Below are 25,508 nucleotides of genomic sequence, written 5' to 3'. Positions count from 1 at the left end.
TCACTGCCAGCGTCAAGGCAACAGACATCATATTAGCGAGACACAGAGGGCGCACACGCTACCCGCACCCAGCGAACTCTCCACATTTGGAGTACAGTAGGTGGTGGGTAACTTGAGCACCCTCGGTGTCTTGCTGATATGATGTCTGTTACCGTGACGCCGGCGCGGTGATGCGGCTATGGCAGCGGAGCGAGCAGCACCAGGAGGCAGACACTGGAGAAGTGGCTGGTGGTATGGGGGCAGGCATGGCACCCATGGTGCGGGAGCACCCATGGCTCCAGCCATGCCTGCACCCTTCTAGATACATGTCTGCGAGTATTGGGTAATATACTCACATACAGTGCCTTTTGCCAATCAAGGATTTCTGGCTGTTACTAATAGTGGGACTAGCATCTGGTTAGATCTGATCCTGATAAGGGCAAAAATGGTCACATAAAATGGATTTTTCTCAGCTTATGACCATTATGTCCCTCTTCAGCAGGAGGTTTAGAAAAAGTCTCGTCATTCCCTTCTACATCATAATGAATTTACATGCTCAGCTGAATAGAATGGACATATTCTCATCATTAATAATGGTTATTGGACCATGCTTTGTGAAACTGACAAGTCTTTAAAATCTGTGCTTTACTACTACTATAACCTTTGAGTACTGTCACTATGTGGTCTGTAATGCACCTTGTCATATATTTATACTAGTAAATATATATTTATACAAATAAATGCAGAAAGAGAGGAAGACTGTTCAGTACTTACCATCCAATAACAGCAGATCAGGCCTGAAGAAAAATGAACAAGTTGGTATTTTTCTCTATTACAGTTATCAGAAAAACAAATCTCCAGATAATTATAAAGAATTAATATTTACCTGGCAAAAAGAGCACGAGCCAATGCCAACCTCATGCGCCATCCACCAGAAAATTCCCTAAAAACGAAAATAAAATCAACTTTTTTGTAATAGAGTGCAACCTATTTAAGCGTGTAGACAGTTCCATAATTGTAAAAAAGGTTTAGAGTGTGAAAAATCCCCAAATAGCCATTCTGACATCACATTAGTGGTCACATGACCTGTGCTCAGGTTTCCAAAAAGAGTTCAAATCCTGATAAACAGTGCCTTCACCATAGCAGCACACAGGGAGACCACGCAGGGCTCCCTTCCCAGCCTTGAGCTCTTGCACTGGACAGAAGAAAAAAAAATACAGAAATGCACCTTGCATGTAGAGAGGTTAATCTAATACCCCCTCATCTGTGACTAAGCACAAGTTTTAATTTGATCTCTTAGCTGTGTCAGCTGACTGCCATTGCGGAGAGCTCATTTGTAAACACAGGATGTTAATAATATGTCTGCTTTCAATAAAGTAGAAAAGTAGACACACTGCAGATGTACCGTATATACTCGCATATAAGCCGACCCGCATATAAGCCGACACCCCAACTTTTACCTAAAAAACCAGGGAAAATGATTGACCACCATATAAGCCGGGGGTAGGAAATTCTGGATTGGTGCAGGCCGCGTGATCCCCCAGTGTGCCCCTGTATAGCTAGTATAGTGCCCAGTATGGGTAGGTAGTGCCTCAGTATAGCTAGTATAGTGCCCAGTATAGCTAGTATAGTGCTCAGTATAGCTAGTATAGTGCTCAGTATAGCGCCCCAGTATAGCTAGCATAGTGCCCAGTATAGCTAGTATAGTGCCCAGTATAGCTAGTATAGTGCCCAGTATAGCTAGTATAGTGCCCAGTATAGCTAGTATAGTGCCCAGTATAGCTAGTATAGTGCTCAGTATAGCCAGTATAGTGCCCAGTATAGTGCCCAGTATAGCCAGTATAGTGCCCAGTATAGCCAGTATAGTGCCCAGTATAGCAAGTATAGTGCCCAGTTTAGCCAGTAAAGTGCCCAGTATAGTGCCCAGTATAGCCAGTATAGTGCCCAGTATAGCGCTGCTATTACCGGTTCAGCCAGCAGCTGCATTCTCTAATCCGGGTGCCCCTCTCGCTCTGCTCTCCATCATGTGTATCATACACATCGCCGTTACCAGGGTAACCGCTCTCCCCTGCCTCGTCACTATTATACTACTATATAATACTCGTCAGTATTTCCCGTACATTGTAAAAAACAAAATCAAAAAACAAAACAAAAAACAAACAGCAGATAAATGAGGGGTGATCGCAACTGGATGGTTGTAAATACATACGGTAATCTATAGCTTTATTGAAACAGTAAGCGCAGCACTATTCACTGGGAACTATTTTCAATCCTGACTGGAGCTTACCAAACAGACCAGGTACCTGTAAATAATATTACAAAGTCTACTTAAAAGTGCTCACTTTGTTACTTGCAGTTGCATAGAGTGCTTGAATCCCAAACCAGCGAGAATCACAGAGGCTCTAAAATCAGAGAACAAAGAAAGAACGTCAAATTATGCTCCATACAGAAACAGGACAACTGAACAAGGAATACGGTATACCTGGCTGGTGCTTTGTCCGCCTCGATTTCTTCCAATTTACTGTAAATCTCTGAAAGACGTACACTCTCTGAACCATCACCCCTGAAATAAATAAATAAGTTTATTCAAAAAGCTCTTTGGTGAGAAAAATTATCCTGTGGTAGTGCAGTCTTATCATCCGCAACAGAGACAATATTATGGAAAAGCTTGCTAGCAAAGGGAAAGCGTTTATTAATACTTTCAGTAAGTTTTTAGCAAACAATAGCTTGTAGGAGGATCTAATAATGTGCCTAATCTCCTGAAGAAGAAGGTAAATCCTGATAATATGTAATTGTCCCTTTACCAGGGTGTTGCTTGTGTAATGAACCATCTCTTTTTTATCCATGTGAATGTGGCAAGTCCTTGAGTTTGATTATCTAATAAACATGTGAATGGGGACAACAAAGAAGCAAGCAAACTTGCTAGAGGTACTTCAGCAGCCCATCTGCTTAGCTTTCCACCTAACGGTAAGCTAAAAAAGTACACCAGACTTCTTATATATAAAGTTCACGTTTGTGATCTGCAAAGTAATACATTGGTGGCTTGCTGCAGTGAGCAGCTTCACAATACTCAGAAATCACAGAAGGGTGAGAGGGCTGGATCGCAATATTCACAGACTGTTTGTGTACACTGATGGGGTAGCGTGGATGCCATGCATGATGCACGATAGATGTGGGCTCAACAAATGGGTACAAAGATGTGCAAATAAATTCAGAGGGATGGAAAATCTCACTTACCAAGAAAGGTTGAATAAACTGGGGTTATTTAGCTTGGAAAAAAGGGACTGAGAGGTGACCCGATTAACGTGTATAAATACATCAGAGGGCAATACAAAAGCTTGGCAGATAAGCTTTTTGTCCCTAGAGTTGTACAATGGATAAGAGGACATGATCAGTGTATGGAGGAAAAAAGGTTTTACCATCTATTTAGAAAGGGGTCCTTCACAGTGAGAGTGGTTAAACTCTAGAATATCTTACCTGGAGAAGTAGTTATGGCAAACTACAGTATATATCTGCATTTAAAAAAAAAAACCAAAAAAAAAAAAAACCAAAGCTTTGATGCTGTCCTTGCATTGAAGGGCATCCACGGCTATAATTACCAGGAAATTCCCAGTAGAGTTGATCCAGGGATTTATCGAACTGCCATGTGGAGCCGGGAAGGAATTTTTCCATTTTAAGGCTAATTGGCCCAGGCCTTGTAAGGTTTTTTGATCAACTGGGATATGTGCGGTTTCAGTGTAGTGTTAATTTTTTTCCGGGTTCAACTTGATAGACAGATGTATTTTTTCAACCAAATTAACTATGTGACAGAAAAATTGTTCAAACAAAACTAACACAAATAAGTGACCAGCACAACTGTCATCCTCATGTTTTACTATTTACCTGCATACATTGTTTTACTTCAACAAACGTCTGGACATATGCCTGAAAGACTAGACCCCTGAAAGCTTGCATAATTTAACTTTATCAGTTAGCTATTAAAAAGATATAACTTTTACAAAACTTTTTTTTTCTACCTGTATACTGTAGACAAGAAATGCAATCAACACTATGGCCTGAAACACACCAGAGGAGTTTTTCTAAGCGTTTTGAGTTTTTAAATCTGCTGCTAATGTTATCCTATGTGTCTGTGCACACTGGAGCAATGAGGTTTTGTAAAAAACCCCATAGCATTACATTGGGAAGAGGTTTTGAAACCTCTAGAAGCTCTTCCCAATGTAATGCTATGGGGTTTTTTACAAAACCTCATTGCTCCAGTGTGCACAGACACATAGGATAACATTAGCAGCAGATTTAAAAACTCAAAACGCTCAGAAAAACTCCTCTGGTGTGTTTCAGGCCTATCTCATGATTATAGTTTGCAGAGTTTTGTAGGGACGGTAATGAGATATTATACACAATGCACTAAAATATGTCACATCAAATATTTGAAAAACAAAACATTGGCTTACTTCCCAGCACTGATCCTTGCATTAAGTTCTTTCTCCTCGTGTAGAAGGCTCTCCCGTAATGTATCACACTCCAACACACTTTGCAGGGCTGGAGTGTCATCACCAGTCACTTCTTGCTCCACATGAAGGATGCTGATGTGGGAGGGAACATAAAGGTTTCGACTAGCGAGCATCTTCAATAGGGTTGTCTTCCCAAGACCATTTCTGCCAACCAGACCATATCGGCGACCGGATGCCAAATGCAATTCTGCACCTGTCAGCAGAACTCTGTATTAAAGGAGAAACAGAACAGACTGCTAAAGTTCCAGAAGTCTAGGTTTCTCTTTAAAGGGAACCTAAACTGAGAAGGATGTTTTTTTTTTCCTTTTAAAATAATAACAGTTGCCTGACTCTCCTGCTGATCATGTGTCTCTAATACTTTTAGCCACAGCCCCTCGACAAGCATGCAGATCAGGTGCTCTGACTGAAGTCAGACTGGATTAGCTGCGTGCTTGTTTCAGGTGTGTGATGCAGCCACTACTGCAGCCAAAGAGTTCAGCAGGGCTAACAAGCAACTGGTATAGTTTAAAAGGAAACATCCATATCCCTCTCAGTTAAGGTTCCTTTTAAATGCTTATTCCAATCACCTATATTGTACTCAGATCTGAATATAATAGGACTTTTGAGTAGAGAATTGAAAAATCCTCCAGTACTTCCGATCTGTCCCCCAAATGCTCCCTACCTAGCCCTACCTTCTTCCACTTACTATGGCAATTCCCTCCAGTTGATTTCTGGAAGCAAGTCATTACATTTTTTGCATGATACTATTGGGCTCCTGTCTCCCTTAATCCTCGCTCCCGCTGATGTCACCAGGAACGTACTGCGCAGGCACAGATCATACAGGGCTTGTGCAATACACTCCTGGTGAAATCAGTGGGAGCAGGGACACGGCAACGCAGGCGCAGTGGTTTTCAGACTTTAAAGTCTGAAATTCCAGAAGTGAACCGGAGGCGGGGCCGGAGCATCGGTGAGTGGCTGCGTGGGCACAGGATGTCTGCGGGGGACCATTAGAAGCCCTGGGTAACTTCAACTCATTTTCCCCCGACCCCCTATACAGTATTCCTTTAAAGAGAAACCATCACCAAGAATTGAACTTCATCTGAATCAGTAGCTGATACCCCTTTTTACATGAGAAATCTATTCCTTTTCACAAACGGATCATCAGGGGGCTCTGTGTGGCTGATATTGCGGTGAAACCCCTCCCACAGGAAACTGTGAGGACCATGGTCCTGGCAGTTTCCTGTCTGTGAACCTTGTTGCATTGTGGGAATTAGCTGTTTATAGCGGTTTCCAGCTGCCAAAAAAGAAAGCAGCGGCTACTTCCAGTGACATCACCTGCCAGCAGTAAAAATGTCACCATGTGATAAATGTCAGAATGTAAATCAGGGAGAGGAAAGATTTTACAATGGGAAAACACCGACTAAATAATTTATACATAATTATTGTAAAAATTAAAATCGACTCAGCAGCACTGAAAAGGCTTGGTGTTTCTTTAACAGTTTCACAGCATCAGAACTTTGTTTCTCTTATACAAGCCTCATTTTTAGTTGCACAGAAGAAAATTGCCCGGGCTTTTTTTCCCCTGATGCTGTGCAAAGCATGATGGGATTTCTGATTTTGTTGTTCTCGTTCTGCTGTTTTGGTGCAATTTTTTTTTTTTATACATTTTGAATTTGACATTTGAAGCCTAGCGTGTGCAGCTGGGAGGGGTAATCAGGACACAACACAGTTGGAACTGTGTCTCCTGCTCCTTGTCACCTCCTTTCAACCAAAAAGATGGCTGCCCCCATGACAAAGATGGCAGCCCCCATGAATCACAAACATTTGCTTGTTCTTTTAAAACAGGGTGGGTAAGAGATTATATTACCCATCTATTCTAATTAACATAACTAATGTAACTTGATGACGTTATGTTTGTTTAGGCTGAAGTTTCCCTTTAAGCACTTTATTACATGATTTTCACTGGAGTTCCTCTTTAACTTAGCTGATGAAGATACTCCACATTTTGATAAAGCTTTTATTGTATAAACCTTTTGTTTGCAGCCAAGTAATGCAATGTCTTTAGATGGTTGTCCCCAATCGGTCCTACATTAGGTGATTGGAAAGTCTAAGTAAAGAGCCCCCTCCCTGTAAAAAAACCTGGTGTACCAGCATAGAGGTTGTCCTAACAAATTTAATAAAATATGGGATCGCTGTCTGACCAACGCCAATTCATGATTTAAAAAGACACCCACTTTGAATTTTTTAATTCCTTTCTCTGTATCTGTGTTGATCTTTAAGCCTACTTTTTGCCTCAGACTCTGGATGTACAGGTTACAAGCTTACCTAACATTTGTTACTCCATTGAATAGTAATGCTCATGTTCTGTGTTTTGAACTTTTCTTGATATTTTTAAACTTGTATACTGTTCCTATGGGTATAATCACTATTTTTCAATAAAACCTTTGGTAAAAAAAAACAAAAAAAAACAAAACAGGGATTTGGAGATGAACTCCATTTCTGGAAAATTCAGTAGCTACAGCTGATCACTATGTTTTGGTTTCCTGAGTCAATACCTGTCTATACCTTTGTTTTGCTCTATCTTATACCCAACACTATCCTTGGATTCTAACCCTAAACCCTGCACTCGACAATTCTAATAGTAAACCAAATCTTTCAAATAAATGTGGCTTTTTTCTTCTGTTTATTGGGAGAGACTCAGACCTGAATAGACCCACCTATTTCTGTCTCACTAAGCTCCTTCCATTGGCCAGTTGCCACCACCTCAACAACCAATACTGGTGATTGGATGAGAAAACACCAGTCTTCATTAAGGTCACATTCAGTGCCACGTTGCAGAGCTGCGCTATAAAGTCTTATAATGCAGCTTACTGCAATGCTAATCCTATGGGCCGTTCACAGTGCGACGTTAAAGTTGAAAAATGTTGCGTTGTGGTAACTCATTGCTTGCAGTGCGTTACCTCTAAACGCAGACACGGTGCGATTTTAACGTCGCATTAAAACAGCAATGTCCCACTTAATCTAAAACAGCTTTTCCTGAGAGAGGGATAAACTGACATTTCTGGAGGATGAATAAGGGCCAGAAGAGCCACATAGTTAATGCAGCATACCACCCTCTTACTATGCGGATTAGATGAAACAATAGGGTTTCACCCGATGATTGGCCTGCAAAGACAATGGATGATTTGAATAATTTCGGATTTGAGTGCCAAGACCAGTGTTTTCCAAAACAGGCCCACTAAGGCAAATGTAATCGATGCACAATGCAATTTTGTGAGCGTTTTGCGGTTTTCCTATACCTTCCATTGAGGCAAAATCGCCTCAAAAGTGGCCCATGGAACGCTTTTCTGAGCGGATCAGAAGCGAACCGCTCAGATGTGAACGCTGTCATTGAGAATCATTGCACAAGTGTTTTAGGGCGATTTTGAAAAATCGCCTGCGCTTGAAAAAAGGGCAAAATGTGTGAATTTACACGGGAAAACATTCATAACCAGGCTGTTTTTATTTTGCGGTCTGAAAGTTCATTTTCAGGCATGCAAGTGACAGCTTCACTCTTGTTAAACCTTGTCAGGAATATAATAGTATGGGGGGGGGGGGGGGGGGCGTAGAGCAGGCATTTAGGGGGAGCTGTTCTGATGGCCACGGCTCCCCCTGTTCTCCACTGACACCCCCTCTTTCTCACCTGAAGACCCCCCGAAGCTTCTTACTGGTACACCAGGGAGCATCATTGCGCAAATGTTGGCCTGGCTGCGTGCATCCTGCAGTACGCGACCGTGATCAGGTGCGCTCTGTGCACGACGTCAATCGTGACATCATGGGCATGTGCAGGTCACTCCTGGCCCCCGGGCCAACATATGCACAGTGAAAGAGACCCCCGGAAGAAGCTGCAGGGGAGTCTTTAGTTGAGAAAGAAGTGGAGAACGGGAAGGAGGGGGGGTGAAGCAGTGGCCATGAGAACAGCTCTCCCTAAATTGCCGCCCCCCCCCCCCCCCCCCCCCATTTCTCCAACCTTTTTCGGCTCTGGTATCTTTTAAAGAGACTCTGAAGTATTCTACAAACGAGGTTTTTACTTTAAAAACCTTAACCTAATTTCCCCTCCTAAAACGCTGCATCCCCGCAGCTGAAAACACCATAAATCACCCCCAATTTAATTCCCCCGGCAAAATTCACGACTTTCTCGGTCATGGATTTTGCTGCCCCGGGAGGCAGAGCTTTCAGCTGCAACTCTGCCTCCATGCACGTCAATCAGCGCTGATCACCGCCTCTCCCCCGCCCCTCTCAGCGAAGGAAGACAGAGGGGCGGGGGAGGAGAGGCGGCGATCCGCGCTGATAGACGCGTGTAGAGGCAGAGCTGCAGCTGAATGCTCTGCCTCTATGCGGAAGAAGCCCCGCAATGTCTCCCAGGGGATTTGGGGCGATTTATGGCTTTTTAAGCTCCGGGGATGCAGCGTTTTAGGAGTGGCAATTAGGCTAAAGAGGTTTTTAAAGTAAAAACCTCATTTTTAGGAGACTTCAGAGTCTCTTTAAAGAAACCCGAGACACAAGAACCACTATTAAATTCAATTTTTCTCCTAGGTGATATTTTCACATAATGCTTTCCAAGCTACTTGCAAGGAATAAAATAAACAGATAAAAAAAATATTTCCTAGGAGGAAACTTAGGCGAAAAGTTGAATTGCAGATGACTCAAGGTGTTCAGGGCACTAAAATTCAAGGTGAATCTGCAGAATGGTATAGAAGTGTCATGGCTCTAGATAATTCACTTTTGTAAAGGGCCTTGAACATTTCAGCACTCCTTTGTAAGCATGTCACGAATGCTGGAAGAAATTCAAAAATGGTACAAACTATTTGCAAACCAATGGTCATCTATTTTCATCATATGACAGAACTTTTACATTTTTAGCAACACACCTCTCTCCAAAGGACACATCAAAGTTCTCAACCCGAATATCGTACGACTTGTTCTTTCCACTGGACTCTATTCGATTCTCCTTCTTACTTGCAGCTTGACTGGCTGAAGCCTCTTCCATTACCCTGTGGAGTAGAAGTTCAGATACTATGTATACTGCATTGGCAGAAATATATCATCACAAATGTACATTCCCAGAGCAGTTATCTAAATTAAAATATAAGCACGTGTTGCCTAAACTTTATTTCAAATAAGTAATACAAACATTTGCTATAAATCCTGTCTATACACAACGCTATTTAGAACCACTTTTATTTCTGGTCCACGTCATGCAATTTTCCTATAACAGTTTAAGATACGTACTGCACAAAATCGATCCTTTTCTAGATCGGAAGCAGATTAGACATGCTGGAAATTGGATGGAAAATTTCCCATCGGTCAGACAGGAGAATTGCATGGGGTGCACCCAGCCTTAGACTGTGACGTTGGAAGTGACATCCGATACATTTCCAGGAATTGTTACACCAGTATTCAAAACGGCTTCTAATAAGAATTAGGAGAATAATCAGTACCTCCTATTTTTCGATGTAGAAAAGGATCCCGCTACACCTATAGTACCTATGTTGGATTTTAAAATTTTATTTAACTTTTTTCAATTGTAACACAACTTCCACTTGGTACAAAAAGGGGCTAAAATAGTTGCATTACTATGACCAGTTGATAAGAACTGAGTTTGCAGAACACTATTACGTTTCACACTCTCAAATGCAATTCTGCACTGCAGAAAGCTAGGCACACATGCTGGATAAATGTTACATGTAAATGATTCACGAGGAATAAAAAAAATAAAATATATATTTTGTGAACGATGTGACATTCAAAGATTCTGTACATTTTATGCCAGGATAGAGTTTCTTGTGCTTGAGAACAATTGCCGATTGTCTTATGACCAGTCATGGATTACTTGTTTCTAATGACTTATCTAGCATGTGTAGGGGGATAGAGGGTGAACAAAATTGTTTGAAGTGCTGCTGATAATTGGTAGGGGAGGGGGGGGGGGGGGGTTTGGAGAGGGTTTGCCAGACACTGAAATGGTGTACACATCTTCAATACGTGTCGCCTGTCTGGATCAAGCTCAATCCTGCAGGTGAATGAGTATATACAGTCATTTTTCTTGGCTACAGCCAAGCAGCACGTTCTGTTATAGGAAGGAAGTAAGATGGAGTAGCTTTCGGTGGGTGGGGTAAAAAGGGGAACAATGCGCTTGTGGGTCACCTCTCCATTTGATTGTTGCTAAAAGATATTTTGCAAAAGATTTTTAAGTGACATCAGGGACACCTGAACACAGGCTAGATTCTCAGCCTACACAACTGCGAATGGCTGCCTTGGCCGATATCCGTTTAGCGCAACCGCAAGACATAGTCCAACTGCTTGCATGAGGTCTTACAATGACCAACGTAGGTCACAGTTTGATAACATTTTTTGGAATAAGTGAATGGCAGATATAATTTCCACCATTATATGATCAATAATACCAACAGAATTTCACAAACTATTTGGATTGTTCTACTATAGTCCAGCTTTAAGCTGAATTCTTCTCTGTCAGAAACTTCAAACCACAGCAATGCAAAGCTGCCCTGAAACCAGCATGCAAGTCAGATAATTGCAGCCTTTATGGAAATTATGTAATCTTAACAGATTCCTTTTCATCATCCCTTTGCTATAGAACATACAACATTTTCTTTACACTTACAGATTTCCACCAACTTTCTGTGAGTCCCGTTCAGAGCGTTTTTCCTGTTTAGATTTCAGTTTAGCTTCTGCCTTTTCCAGCTTTCTTGCATTAACAGTCTAGATAAAATATTACAAAGTAATACTAGTGAGAAGGTCATGCACAGTTTTTTTATGACTTGTTTGTAGTTTAAATATGTGAATTAGGAAAGAAAAGAGGAAAGGCAAAATGCAATACAAACTATCAATTAGCAGCAGACACTTACCCTAATAAAGGTGTAAAGCTAACCAGAGACTCTACCACAACATAAAATGAAATATAGCAAGTACAGCCATAACTACTAAACAGGGTATAACTATTTCTATAGGCATTTACAAGCCACGCAAGTACTGATATGTTACTTATGTCTTGTCTAGTTTTGTTAGGAGTATATCTTGTATTATGCAATTCATAAAAAGCAAATATAACCCTTATTAGAGACCAACCAACAAAAACTGAATTCTAATCTTAGGCACTCTTAGTTTTCCAGTCCTATTCCAGGATTCTTTATTTATATTCTAGTCTAGGATAGTGTGACGCTTAGGGCCTGTTTCCACTACACACAGATTGGATGCAGAAAAACAGACTCCAATGAATGCCTATTGGAAAATCTGCATCAGAAAAATCGCATTTAGTGACTCCAATGAATGCCCATAGGCATTCATTGGAGTCAGTTTTTCTGCATCCAACCTACATTTAAGTGGAAACAGGCCCTTAGTGACTAATGTGAAAATTTTCAATCAGTGCTGACGATATCGAAAATATTGACAAATCTCGCAGATTTGTGATACAGTATGGGATACAGGACAAGCAATTAGAATGTTAAGGTGGTTGCCGTCTTACCACACTAACCAGAGACTGCCTGATCTTGTCATTGAGAATTCTCATGTTTTGCTCTTTTTTCATGGTGCCATTTACTGTGATTAGGTTCCCTGGTCCATTGGCTGAAAAACACCCCCAAAGCATTAGGTTCCAGCTACCATGTTTGACAGTGGGGATGATGTTCTTTGAGTTAAAGGCTTTTTTTGTTGCTTTTTTTATACAACAAATGAAGGAAACATCATTGTGAACAAACAATTCCATTTTTGTTTCATCTGACCATAACACAGAAGACCAGAAGTCTTCTTCTTTGTCCAGATGAGCATTAGGAAGCTTTTGTGTGCCTTATCTGGAAAAGTGGCGTCCTCCTTGGTCTGCATCCGTGGAACCCAGCAATGTGCAAAGTTAGTTGGATTGTCTGCCTTGAGACATTGCCACCAGCAGAGCCCAGATTCACCAGGATGGCCTTGGATTGTTTTTCACCTCTTTCACTATCCTCCTGGGCAGCACAGGCATCACTTTTGGCTGCCGACCATGTCCTCAGATTTTCCACAATGCAGAACATAATGCATTTTTAAATACTTTGCACTGTAGCCCCTGGAACCTGAAAATATTTAGAAAAGGCCTAGTAGCCCTTTCCTGACTTGTGAGCAGCCACAATGCGCAGCCGCAAGTACTCACTGAGCTCATTTGTCTTAGCTATGACTGTCCACAAACCAACTGCAGAGAGCTGCTGTTTTTCACCTGCTGAGTTGATTAAAACAGCTGTTCCCAATTAATCAGGGTAATTAGGATGCTTCAGAATAGCTTGGACTATTTGGAATGGTATAGAACTTTGGGTTTTCCCCCAGATTGTGAAATGTATGAATAATTTTGGACTGGACACTTCTTGCTCAAATGTAAATAAAGCTGAGAATTTTTTTTCCCCCACAAGAATGCCTCTTGTACAACGTCTTATCTTTTGGGAGACACCTATGCCATTTCCTGTCAAAAAATTACTTGCTGGTTGAATAAAAGTAACGTAAAGTCAAAATTTGACAGGGGTATGAATAATTATGGGCAGAACTGTATCTATCTATCTATTTTTTCGGTACAATTTAGGCTTTAAGTAATATTTTTTGCCCCAAAACTATTTTATTTTATAGTCATTTTATGAGGAAAAAATTAGGTGTAAAAGCAGAAAATACACAATCTTTAATGTTTCACATGACACGTCTCACAAAAAAAAAAATTATACACCATATGCCATATTTTATTACTAGCTGAGCATGTGGCAGACCCAGTGTTATACCCAGCCTGCGCATCTGTATCGATCGGATGCGTTCGCTAGAGCAATAGTTTGCGGGCCGTAGTGCTTTACAGATGCATCGCTAGGCAATAGCAGAGCAATACATCTGTAGCGCTTTGGAGTCCAAAACTTTCGACCTAGCCATCACTTCCAATCACTAAAGACGACAGTCATAAAAAGTTTATAAACAAGTACAGGTATTGCCGGGTGTTAACAATGGATTAATAGGCTAGGCTTAAACCTTGACTGGGGATTTTACCACTCTGCGACCACCTAATGTAGGATGGTGGCTTCCTCGTTCCTTAATCAACGGCATGATCTAGTGAGGAGCGAGATTTGCAGGGAATTAGCGCTCACACGTGGTTTCCTGCAGTAAACACGGCAGAACCACAGCTAACGGAGCTAGAAGGCGGATATAGATAGATATATATAGCGCTGCGATCTAGAGCAACGGTTCACAATCTAATCCCTATCATAGACTGATGCATATGTATGGGTAGTGTAGTATGTATGTATGCATGCATGCATGCAAGTCAGTCTAGCGCTAATTTGGAGGGGGGTGGTTAGAAGGGAATAAAAAAAAAAATTAGTTTAAAATAGTCGTGGGGGAAGTATAATAGAGCACATTGTAATAGGGGGTACTGTAACAAGAAGCACTAAATTGGGGCGTCAGGAGACAGTATAATGAGTGGCAGTGTAATAGGGGGGTGTATTAACCTCTGGTCCTCGAGAGGTTTAAAAAAAAATAAATTATTTTATTGGGACAGTATTACTTTTTTTTTTGCCTAACTTTATTGAATGATTATTGCTATTTGCTAGCAACAATCATTCACAGGACTGTGCACGATGATTGTGCCAAACAAGTCCTCTGTCTTCTCAGTTGCCATGGCACAGAGAGCAGCTCCGAGAACGCATGATGCCGGCATGGTCACAACATGAAGCTGCACCCACCAGCAGCTCTTCTGACTGTGCAAACACATCGGGAAATCCGTTGCCAGGCACCGCTCTCTGCATAACCGGGAGAACTGCTGCTGGTGTGAAACAGTAAGAGGGTGTCAGTAACCAGAAAATGGGTATCCCTCCAAGAACAGGTGTTCCATGTGTAGTGTGTGGCGACACGATCTGATAACACGTTTGTGTGTCCCGATCTCCTGGCTATGCAAAAAGTGGCGTCTGGCAGTGGATGTGCAACCAGCGCCACTGTACCTCCATAGTAAGGCTCCAGCGTTGCAGTGCTTGCTGACCACAGACAAACAATCTGTGACCGAACATGGGGACATGATCTTTTTCAGCCATGTCATATCCTCCTTGTGCCTCCAAATAAGGGAGAAGATGTGCTGTCTAGATGTGTGTTCGCACATTTATTATAAATACTCCTGAGGCCATTTAGTTGGCATACAATACAGTATTCTAGTTTTGCTAATCTATGCTCCCTCAAACGCCTCCTGAAAAAAATAGATTTCATTGGTGGAGGATGAGCTCACTCACCGAAGCCTGGCCCTTCTTCATTAGTAAGGAATTCACAACGTGAGGGTCTCCATCTAGAAAACAAGATAAGATGTAAACATCATACTAAGAAATGGACAGACATTACAGTGTTAAAAACAGAGGTTAGCCCTACAGCTGCAATATTAGTAACTTTACTTGATAATGTAGATGAAACCAATCACTTGACCCACGGACCATCATTTGGACAGCACTGCTCTAAACAATTTTCGACATTAATGTGCAGTAACACTGAGCTTTTTCTCCATGCAAGAGGGACTCTGTGCTACTGTGCAGCCATGCTCATATACAGAAGGAAGCTCAGTCGCAAAGAGAAAGAGGGTCCCAGTCAGCAGTGGAGGGGTTGTGGACATTGGGAAAGCTTCTGATGCATCCAGAGCCTTCCCCCTACTGACTTATGTAGCTTTTTTTTAACCTTTGATGTTTACTTTCAATGTTTTACCATTTGGCAAGGATTATATTTAGAAAAAGTCATTAGCAGATCAAACAAAGTTCTGGTCACTCAACTCGTGTAATGCTGGGGATACACGGGTCGACCGGCGGCTCGATTACCCGCCGGATCGACCCGAGCCACGTGCACGCGGATCGATTCCCGCTCGTCCCCGCCGGCGGTCCTTATCAGCCGCTCGATTCCCTGTCATTGTCCGCCGGCGGGAATCGAGCGAGCGCAGGTCGAGCGGCATGATCGGGCCAGCTGAATATTATCAGCTGGCAGGATCAGCTGGTCGATACACGGTACAAAAATATACCGTGTATCCCCAGCATAACACTAGAGTGTGATTCAGTCGCTGACAATGAACACACTAGTGTCACAGACCTACACACAATTTTGGAGTTAAACAGAAGCTGAACTGCAAATAAAACGTCAAAATAACCATACACAGGTTATACTTACCTCCTGTGTAGTCTACTCCTCAATGTCTTTCTCCTCTCCTGTTTGTCCACTGTGAACAATTTAATTTGCCACCCTCCATTACAAAAATGGCCATTACCCCATAACAGCATCCTGGTCAGCACACTGTTAAACTCTAATATCACCACCTTGAGCCATAGGGAAACATGGACATTACCTCACACATTCAGTAACTGACAGCTGCTGATACATAACTGACAGCAACTGGTATATTTCAGTTCTGACAAAATATTGTCAGAACTGGAAGGGCTCAATGTAAGAAGAAAATGGTGAGCCTCTGAGGGGAACTTATGGCGAGGCAAGTATGTAATATTCATTTGCAGCTATGTCATGTGTTTATTTTAAATAATTTTACTCACTTCAGGTTCCCTTTACAAGACAACTGAAGTAAGAGGGATATGGAGGCTGCCATATTTATTTCCTTTTAAGCAATACCAGTTGCCTGGCTGTCCTGCTCATCCTCTGCCTCTTAATACTTTTAGCCATACACCCTGAACAAGCATGCAGCAGATCAGGCGTTTGACATTTGCAGATGAAACTGGATTAGCTGCATGCTTGTTTCTGGTGTGATTTAGACACTACTTCAGCTAAATAGATCAGCAGGGCTGCCAGGCACCTGGTATTGTTTAAAAGGAAATAAATATGGTAGCCACCATATCCCTCTCAGTTGTCCTTTAACTTCCCATTTACAAGGACAAACGGCGATCACATTTCTGATGCTTCCCAGCAAGCTTGCATAGAGCAATCTGTGAAAGTCTGGTAAAACCATAACCAGCTGGTATACCGCTTTCTCCACATGCTGATGCTTCAAAAGCCTCATGCCCTCCAATATACGAGAGGCACCTGATGAGTATTGCCTAGGCTCAGTTCACATAGAGCCGCATCGTTAATGGCGAACTGGAGCTAACAGTACAGTTTCCAGTCCGATGGTGCATTGTGGTTCGGTCGGATTCCGGAGCAGATGCGTTTCCATCACAGAATTCTGTAGGAAATGCACCAGCTGTCCAGAAAAATTGTGCAGGTCAGATTTTTGGGTCTTGGTTATTGCAATTTAATAACATAGGATTGGTCAAATGCCAGTTTTTACATTCCGATGCCATCCAGCAAAAACGGACAAAAACAAAAATTCCATTTTGCATTGTAACGTGAGCTGAACTTAAACCTTACTCAGCAGATCACCAGATATGCAATCAAACCTACTTAAATTTTACAGGCATGCTTCACATACTGATGGCAATTTTGCCATCCAACGTAGTTAGTAAGCATGGCGTGCACCGTGCAGTACATGGGTAACATGAGTAACTCCCGTTATCAATGTACTGAGGGTCATTCTCACTGTGCAAAGCTCGATACTCTGCTGCCATTAATACCAGTAATATTGCTGTGCCCTGCCTGCATGGCAATATTACCGCCCGTGGGTGAATCAGGCCCTTTGATGCTTATAAACCAGACTTACCGTACTCATTGATTTGGGAGAGCTGTATTGGAGCATCAAGCAACACCTGGTTTTGAGAAGGGACTTGATCATTCTCCCTTAGAAAAAATAAATAGGCATATCACAATATAATCAGATGTGCTCCCATACAGCAATGAAAAGCAATGGCAGGGATATTACATTCTCCATCACACCTTCCGGTAGATACTACTTACAGTTGCATCGTTCTGTACATCCTCTGACAGATGTCTTTAATGTCCTGATCATCTTTGGTATCTCCAGAGACATCTTGCAGGAGCTCTCCCACCGCTTCAAAAAGATCATTCTCTGATTCAAAGTCTGATCGGCCACTATCAAGGACATCTAGTTGGGACAGACAGTGTATGTTGTGAAAGGTTTCTTTTAATGTGAACAGATTTTCAAAAGCATCTAAAATATAACTAATGGTGGAGCTAACAATACATATGCTCGAAAATAATACATAAGCCTCAGGGAGTTCAAGCCTCACAAGTGAGATATTTGCAGAGAGGACTCCTATTTTGGTAGTTCCTGGACTTTACTTTTTCTCTCACCAAAAACACATTGTAAGCTTCCAGCACAGCAGTATAATGGTATTTCCATGCTGAAAGCCACAAATGGTCAGAAATGCATGTACTTGAACTGTAAGGTCCCGTTTCCACTTGTGCGGTGGGAATTGCCACGGTACAAATTTGCATGCGGATGCGAATTTCGCATGCAGTTATATGTGAATTTTCATGCGAATTTGCATACAATTTCGCATGGATGACGATGTATGCGAATTTAACCATGGCAGTGCCTGTGTGCTTTTCCATAGATTCCATGCGAAATCATATGTGAATTCGCATGAAAATTTGCATACCAATACCACATGCGAATTCCCTATTAAATACATTGTATGCGATGCGCATAGCGGTATGCGAATTCTGATGGCTCTGTCGTGCAGATTTTTTCTGCACAGAAAAACGCAAAGGAATCCTGACAAGTGGAAACAGTCCCATCCACTTGTATTGGCTATGCGATAGTGGAAACGGGCCCTAAGAGGTTTGTTTATGCATCACTTATAATTACTGACCCTCTGTCAGGAGTGCCAGGAAAAGCATGTATCCCATGGCACTTCCAAACGTCAAACACAGCACATAGCAGTATGCAAATAATGAACATATACCTGCATTTTATTATTCTTCAATGGGAGCTTGCATGTATTGTGAAAGCAAGCCCATTTATAAGACAATAATGTCAGATGTCAGGACAATTGTAGCTTCATGACTTTTTGACAGGAAACAAGGGAGACCCCTAATATCTAATCTAGCAAAGTATATGCTGCGTAATAATAATAATAATAGCACATTCAGAAACTAAAACTTACCACCTATGAGGACTGCCATTTACAAATAAGCATTATATATTTGGCATTCGTGTTATTTATTTGAAGTTAATTAAAACGTGGCCATACACTAATAGATGGGCATCAGATTCAACCTTCAGGCCTTGTTCACATTGCGTTCCGTTCGCGTGTCCGTCAGCGTTGAGCTGTTTTTGAGGCGTCTTCCCCCCAGCCCCAGCCCCCCCCCGATTCCCGGCGCATGGGTGGGAAATTCGTTTTGTGCTTAGCTGTTTTCTAAGCGTTTTTTCCAAGCGGTTTTATAATTCACTTTTGACCCGGAAAAGAATAAATACAATGTATTTATTCTACAAAACGTGAACGCAATCGCTGCACAAAGCGATTTTGTGAGCGTTTTGTGTTTCTCCTATACCTTCCATGTAGGTGGAATAGCCTCAAAAATGGTCCACGCAGCGCTTTACTGAACAGACAGCACATGACCTGCGCTGATATGAACCTTCTCATGAACATTAATTGTCCATGCGGTCGGGGGGGACGTTTTTAAAAACTGCACACGGCCGAAAAAAAAAGCAGAAAAACGCCTGCTGTGCGAACAAGCCCTCAATTAGATCCCTAGATCTGAGAGGGATTGTATCCTTCCACACAGTAGCCAGGCCCCCCAGTTATGTGTAACAACATCCCCATCCCCCTACTTGTTGGACCACAAGCCTAAGCACAGCCTGTTAGCTCTGTGTTCTCTGGATTGAATGGAAGGTACTGTATACTAGGTAAGTAGGAAGAAACACTGATAAGCTACAACTTAAAGGAATACTGTAGGGGGGAGGGTGTCAGGGGAAAATGAGTTGAACTTATCCAGGGCTTCTAATGGTCCCCCGCAGACATCCTGTGCACGCGCAGCCACTCACTGATGCTCCAGCCCTGCCTCCGGTTCCAGACTTTAAAGTCTGAAAACCACTGCGCCTGCGTTGCCGTGTCCTCGCTCCCGCTGATGTCACCAGGAGCATACTGCGCAGGCACAGACCATACTGGGCTTGTACTATACACTCCTGGTGACGTCAGTGGGAGCGAGGACACGGCAACGCAGGCGCAGTGGTTTTCAGACTTTAGAGTCTGAAAAGGGGGGGAAGAGAGAGAGAGAACACAAACTAGAGGCCTGTTATCATGGTAGCTCCAGCCCAACTGACATCACACACGCACCCTACGTTGCATATGCCAGCAATCACGTGAAGTGCCAGTGTGGAAATACAGCAAGGACACTTGAGGGACAGTGTGACGGGTAAAATACAGGCACCAGGGGGCACAAAATACATTTTGCGGGACAACGGCCGGGGTTTCCGTCATGTCTATCATTCGTGGTTATCGCACGCTGTGATTATTGCACCTGACAGCCACATTGGTCGAGATTTTGCAACATCTCAGATCGATATATTCAACCAATTTGAACCCCAAATTTTTATCTGATTCGATTTCGGTAAAGGGGGATATCCCCTCCCCCTTTACCAGATCACTATCTCTCTCAGTCGGGTAACCCATCTTTACTGACCTCCACTAATGCTAATTTCCAAAGTCTCTGTACCCCTCCTTCCATCACTATTTTCACTCCCCCCCCCCCCCCCCCCCCCCCCCCCCAACATCCATGCCTTGCTTACCTGCTTTTTACTGATGGTCAGTGGCAGTGCAACACTGCCTGCCCACAACCCACTTCACTATAGTATGAAACCATATAGGCCACATCCATACTCAGTACTGACAGGTGGAAAAGTCATTATACAGTGAAAGAATCTGTCAACAATTGATGCATGTATGGCCAGCTTTAGATTATGGTTTCTAATTAGACTGGAGAGAGGAGAGAGAAGGCAAAGCAGGTGGTTTTAGTGCACAGCGCTCTACTATGGTTACCCAAACCAAGAGCCCCATAGCAACAATAATATGCTACGTGGGGCGCGTAAGGGTAATTCGGGGCTCCGGTGACCCCAAATTACACCTCCATCCGAGTTGCAACGACCTGGAGGGGAAATAGTATTTAACGTAGCCAGAGAGTTTAGCGGCAGCAGGAAAAACCATCATTCGGCGCTCAACTTACCCGCAGTGTACAAATACTGAGGGCTCAGACACACTATAAGCGCTTTTCTGAATGCTTTTTAGCCATCAGAGCTTTAAAAAAACAAACAAAAAAAAACAAACGCTCCCGCTGGCATTAAAATCAGGGTGAAATCGCAATCGTAGTAAAAATCGCTCAGAAAAGCGCTTATAGTGTGTCTGAGCTCTTATGCAGAGAAGGGGAGAAATGGTGAGGAGAGAAAAGCTGAAAGAGGGAAGATGATACTTGCCTCACCAGGATTGCACTTTTATTTAGCATTCCTGTATGACAAGAAGACACAAACACCCAGCACCAGGGGAAGAGGGAAACAAAGTTGAATGAAGGAGGGCTGGTGCACACCAAGGCCTGGTGCACACCAAAAACCGCTAGCAGATCCGCAAAATGCTAGCAGATTTTAAAAACGCTTTTTCCTATTTTTTCTGTAGCGTTTCAGCTAGCATTTTGCGGTTTTGTGAAGCGTTTTTGGTGTAGTAGATTTCATGTATTGTTACAGTAAAGCTGTTACTGAACAGCTACTGTAACAAAAAACGCCTGGCAAACCGCTCTGAAGTGCCGTTTTTCAGAGCAGTTTGCGTTTTTCCTATACTTAACATTGAGGCAGAAACGCATCCGCAATCCAAAATCTGCAGCAGCCCGGGAGTATGCGTTTCTGCAAAACGCCTCCCACTCTGGTGTGCACCAGCCCATTGAAATACATTACCCTAGCGGATCCGCACCCGCAAGCGGATCGCAAACCGCAGCAGAAACGCTCTGGTGTGCACTAGGCCTATGAGTGCTTTTCAAAGGAGAGCGCTTGTCTAATGTTACTCTATGAGGGTGTTCTCACAATAGCATTGTGATTTTTTAAAAAAATCACAAACACGCTGCATGTAGCATTTTTTGAGCAATTCATTCAAAAATCGCTTCACAAAATCGGTCACAAATTGCTAGCGATAGCTGTGGCGATTTTGGCGTGCACTAGCCCAGAGAGAGGAGGATGTGGAGAGAAATTGAGAATAGCCTGAGATGGAACAGATCTGTATTGCAGTCCCACATCACACAGAGGCTACAAATGCCTGTAATTACTCCTGTCCCTGACAGTCCCTCACACAAGTCAGAAAGCAGCCCTCCTGGAGTCTAGGGGACTGTCAAAAACTTTTCAACCTGGTTTAACTCCTTATCTGCACAAGCAGTCATAACAATGGGAAGAGACCAGACAGATCTTTTCCCATGGACCCTCCGGGCAAGCTCTGCATCATGCTGTGTATATTTATCAGCTTGCCTGCCCTCTAACTGCACTATTTATCAGCTAGCCTAGTGTTTTGCATTGCCTTACAACAACAAACCTGAATACACCAGGCACCAACCAGCCCTAAATCACTGAATGAAAGGCGGCCCCCTTCCCCCCATGGCCAGTTTGTGTCTGCACATCAGCTACACAGGGGCAGCATTCCTGCTGTGTGCTGGAGGCACCTCCATCCTGCCAGCTCCTTTCTCTCACCTGTCACATATTGGAAAAGCTCGGCATCCAGCTGAGGGAACTCACTCCTCAGAATCTCAACGAAGGTCGCCATGTTGGCCGGCCGGCAAAGCACATGCGTAAAGGAGAGGCTGCTGCTCCGGAAGTGCAGAAAGGGACAGGAAATGTAGTCATTGATGATGTGTTGACTTCAGTGGTGATGAAATCTACCAGGCAGGCTCATGAGAAGAAGTAAGTGCTGGCCTGGCTGCCGCAGCTGATTCTGCTAGCAAAGGAAAGGGATTATATCAGGGAATCCTATGATGCAGAGCTTGCCTTGCGGGTCCGTGGGAGAAGATCTGTCTGGTCTCTTCCCTTTGTTATAATGGCTTGCATGTGCAGATAAGGCGTTAAACAGGTAGAAACGTTTTTGACCGTCCATAGACTCCAGGAGAGCTGCTGTCTGACTTGTGTAAGAGTCTGGCAGGGACAGGAGTCATATTACAGGCACAGACTAAACAGCAAGCTCATGGTGAACCAGAACTCATTGGAGTGTTGGAAGGGGTACAATGGTCCTAAAAGCCCCCTTACTAAAATTCTAAGGAAAACTAAAGTTTGCTTTCTTAAAACAGAAAGAATTTGCGATAATTCAGGTTGCAGTGAGCTTGAGATGTCTCCCAGCGCATCACAGCAGCACGGTGGCGCAGTGGTTAGCGCTCTTGCCTTGCAGCGCTGGGTCCCTGGTTCGAATTCCAGCCAGGTCAACATCTGCAAGGAGTTTGTATGTTCTCCCCGTGTCTGCGTGGGTTTCCTCCGAGTACTCCAGTTTCCTCCCACATCCCAAAACCATAAAGATAAGTTAATTGGCTTCCCCCTAAATTTGCCCTAGACTATGATACACTACACAATACATATAGTGCTTTTTTTAGTAGGAGGGCTGTTTGGTTCCTTTTATCCCCCTATACATTCCTAGTAGTTTGGGTCACCCTGAGCTGCTTGGTTACTCTGTTGTACTGGTCCAAGCCCTATTTCATACAGCCTCATCAATCCCTGCCATGTACTAGTGTTGTCCGGGTCATGAACGATTCGGATCTTTGATCCGAATGTATTTTGTGAGTCGAATCATCCGAATCATCAAAATGAGTGATTCGGATCGCAAAAGGGGCGGGGCCAGGAGCGACACGCCCCCTCTCAGCGGGCAGCGGGGTCCTGCTGGAAGCAGAGCAGAGGTGGATCGCTCTGTTGGAGAGGACTCGGGAGCCAGCCTTGCAGGGACAGGTAGAGGGGACATGGGTGCCACTGCCAGATATGTGTAGAGCGCACATACTGGCTATAACGTGCTGCTTATTATAGGCTGTCTGTTCCTAGTTGTGCACAGTGAACACATTGGAAGCTTTTGGCTCAGCTCAGCACAGCTCAGTAACTTTGCAGGCACTGTGATTGCAGCGCAACATGATCCTCCTGCACTCGCTCTAAACAGCTGCACTTATCTTCTGGAAATGCTTTCTTTTACTGTGCGACGTTTCCATTCAAGGTATACAGATGAACATGTAGGTGAAATATATGTAAAGCATGATTGCAGCATGTGGGTATTGTGTGCAAACAAACATTTATGCTCTCTGGCTCTGCTCGTCCCTCCTCCCTTCTCTGTTCACTCCCTGCCCTCTGTCCATCTTCTCCCCTTCTCTGTGTGTCCACTCCCCTCTCCTTCTCCTGCCCTGCTAGTCATTTCACCCCCCCCCCCCCCCCCCCCAATGCTTCCCTTGTAAAATGATCCGAGATTCGGATCAAAGATCCGGATCTTTTCAATGATCCGATTCGAATCATCTGGATCATTGAAAAGATCCGAACTTCCCATCTCTACCATGTACTGATGAGGACCAAAAGTCCGAAACAGGCTGTCTACATGTGGGTTTGATATGGCTGTGTAAAACTTAAAGCTATAGGCTTGCTATACACCAGCGGTTCTGGATGCTTGCTTTGCTTAACAAGGGCTAAAAGGGATAATTTGCATATTTAGTAGTAGTGCATTGTGGGTAACCACAAATGTTCACTTATAACTGAATTATTGAAAATTTCCTTCTGTTTTAAGAAGGCAATTACACCAAGCTATACATAGACATAGGACTATGGTAGGGATTAGCTTGTGCGCTCCTCTGAGGGACAGTTCAGTGACAAGACAATATACTCTGTACAGCGCTGCGGAAGATGTCGGCGCTATATAAATACTAAATAATAATCACAGCTGAATATATGCAAAGGGCCATATATTCTAAGGCAGGGGTCTCAAACTCAATTTACCTGGGGGCCGCAGGAGACAAAGTCAGGATGAGGCTGGGCCGCATAAGGGATTTCACAAAAAAAATCCTCAAATGTCATTAACAGTTTTAATTGTTTCTTCTGAACATGAAGTGTCCTACCTTATAGTTCGCTTCAGTGCTCCCATTACAAGTAATCCGCCGTGTCCCCGCCACAAAACGAGGCCTGCAGAGCCCCCAAATCGCCCAGGGGGCAATCCGCCGGCATTTCCTGGAAGGGGCAGAGCTTTCAGCTTCAGCTCTGCCCCTCCTGACGTCAATCGTGGCGGATCGCCGCCTCTGCCCGCCCCTCTCACTCTCCGTTCACAGAGAGGGGCGGGGAGAGGCGGCGATCCGTGCGGCGATTGACGTCAGGAGGGGCAGAGCTACAGCTAGAAGCTCTGCCCCTCAGCGCAGTCGTGGATGTTTGCCCGGGGGATTTGGGGGCTCTGCAGCCCTTGTTTAGCTGCGGGGATGCGGCGGATTACTTGGGAGCACTGAAGCGAACTATAAGGTAAAATAGTTCACTTCCGTGTCTCTTTTGATTTTGCCGGCGCGGGCCACAAAATATTGTACCGAGGGCCGCAAATGGCCCGCGGGCCGCGAGTTTGAGACCCCTGTTCTAAGGGCAACAATGTTTAATTTGCATATATTCAACAGTGATGCGCTGGGATATATTACAGGCAACTAGCCTCTGTGTGATGTGGGACTGCAATACAGATAAGCTCTCAGCTCCATCTTAGACTATTCTCAATTTCTCTCCACTCCTCCTCTCTCTGGGCTAGTGCACGCCAAAATTGTGACAGCAATTGCTAGCAATTTGTGACTATGATTTTGTGAAGCCATTTTCAGAGCGATTTTTGAATGAATTGCTCAAAAAAAATGCTACATGCAGTGTGTTTGCAATTTTGAATAAACCACAACGCTGCTGTGAGAACACCCTCATAGGGTAACATTAGCCAAGCGCTTTTCAAATCGCTGTCGATTTGAAAAGCGCTCAGAAGAACTCTTGGTGCGCACCAGCCCTCTCTCATTTACCTGTGTTTCCCTCTTCCCCTGGTGCTGGGTGTTTGTGTTTTCTTGTAATACAGGAAAGCTAAATAAAAGTGCAAAGCTGGTGAGGCAAATATCTTCTTCCGTCTCTTTCAGCTTTTCTCTCCTCACCGTTTCTCCCCTTCTCTGCATAAGGGCTCAGACACA

At 43.5% G+C, this 25,508-nt stretch overlaps 1 protein-coding gene across 1 annotated transcript in view; it reads right to left on the bottom strand.

Annotated features, from left to right (window-relative positions):
* ABCF3 (ATP binding cassette subfamily F member 3) overlaps positions 1-22,409 on the bottom strand; it is a 58,130-nt gene extending 35,721 nt beyond the window's left edge. Inside the window, exons 1-11 of the mRNA XM_068281304.1 lie at positions 22,054-22,409; positions 17,325-17,472; positions 17,131-17,207; positions 14,744-14,796; positions 11,131-11,228; positions 9,380-9,502; positions 4,431-4,697; positions 2,462-2,542; positions 2,322-2,381; positions 866-922; positions 754-776 (exon numbers count right to left, since the gene is read on the bottom strand). Coding sequence (XP_068137405.1) covers positions 754-776; positions 866-922; positions 2,322-2,381; positions 2,462-2,542; positions 4,431-4,697; positions 9,380-9,502; positions 11,131-11,228; positions 14,744-14,796; positions 17,131-17,207; positions 17,325-17,472; positions 22,054-22,126 — 1,060 coding nt within the window. The 5' untranslated portion in view covers positions 22,127-22,409. The remainder of the gene's footprint in view (positions 1-753; positions 777-865; positions 923-2,321; positions 2,382-2,461; positions 2,543-4,430; positions 4,698-9,379; positions 9,503-11,130; positions 11,229-14,743; positions 14,797-17,130; positions 17,208-17,324; positions 17,473-22,053) is intronic.
* Positions 22,410-25,508: the final 3,099 nt, after the last annotated feature.

This window comes from Hyperolius riggenbachi, chromosome 4 (genome assembly GCF_040937935.1).
Source record: "Hyperolius riggenbachi isolate aHypRig1 chromosome 4, aHypRig1.pri, whole genome shotgun sequence".
In the NCBI taxonomy this organism is placed as follows: Eukaryota; Metazoa; Chordata; class Amphibia; order Anura; family Hyperoliidae; genus Hyperolius; species Hyperolius riggenbachi.
This window is presented reverse-complemented; position numbering and strand designations above follow the sequence as displayed.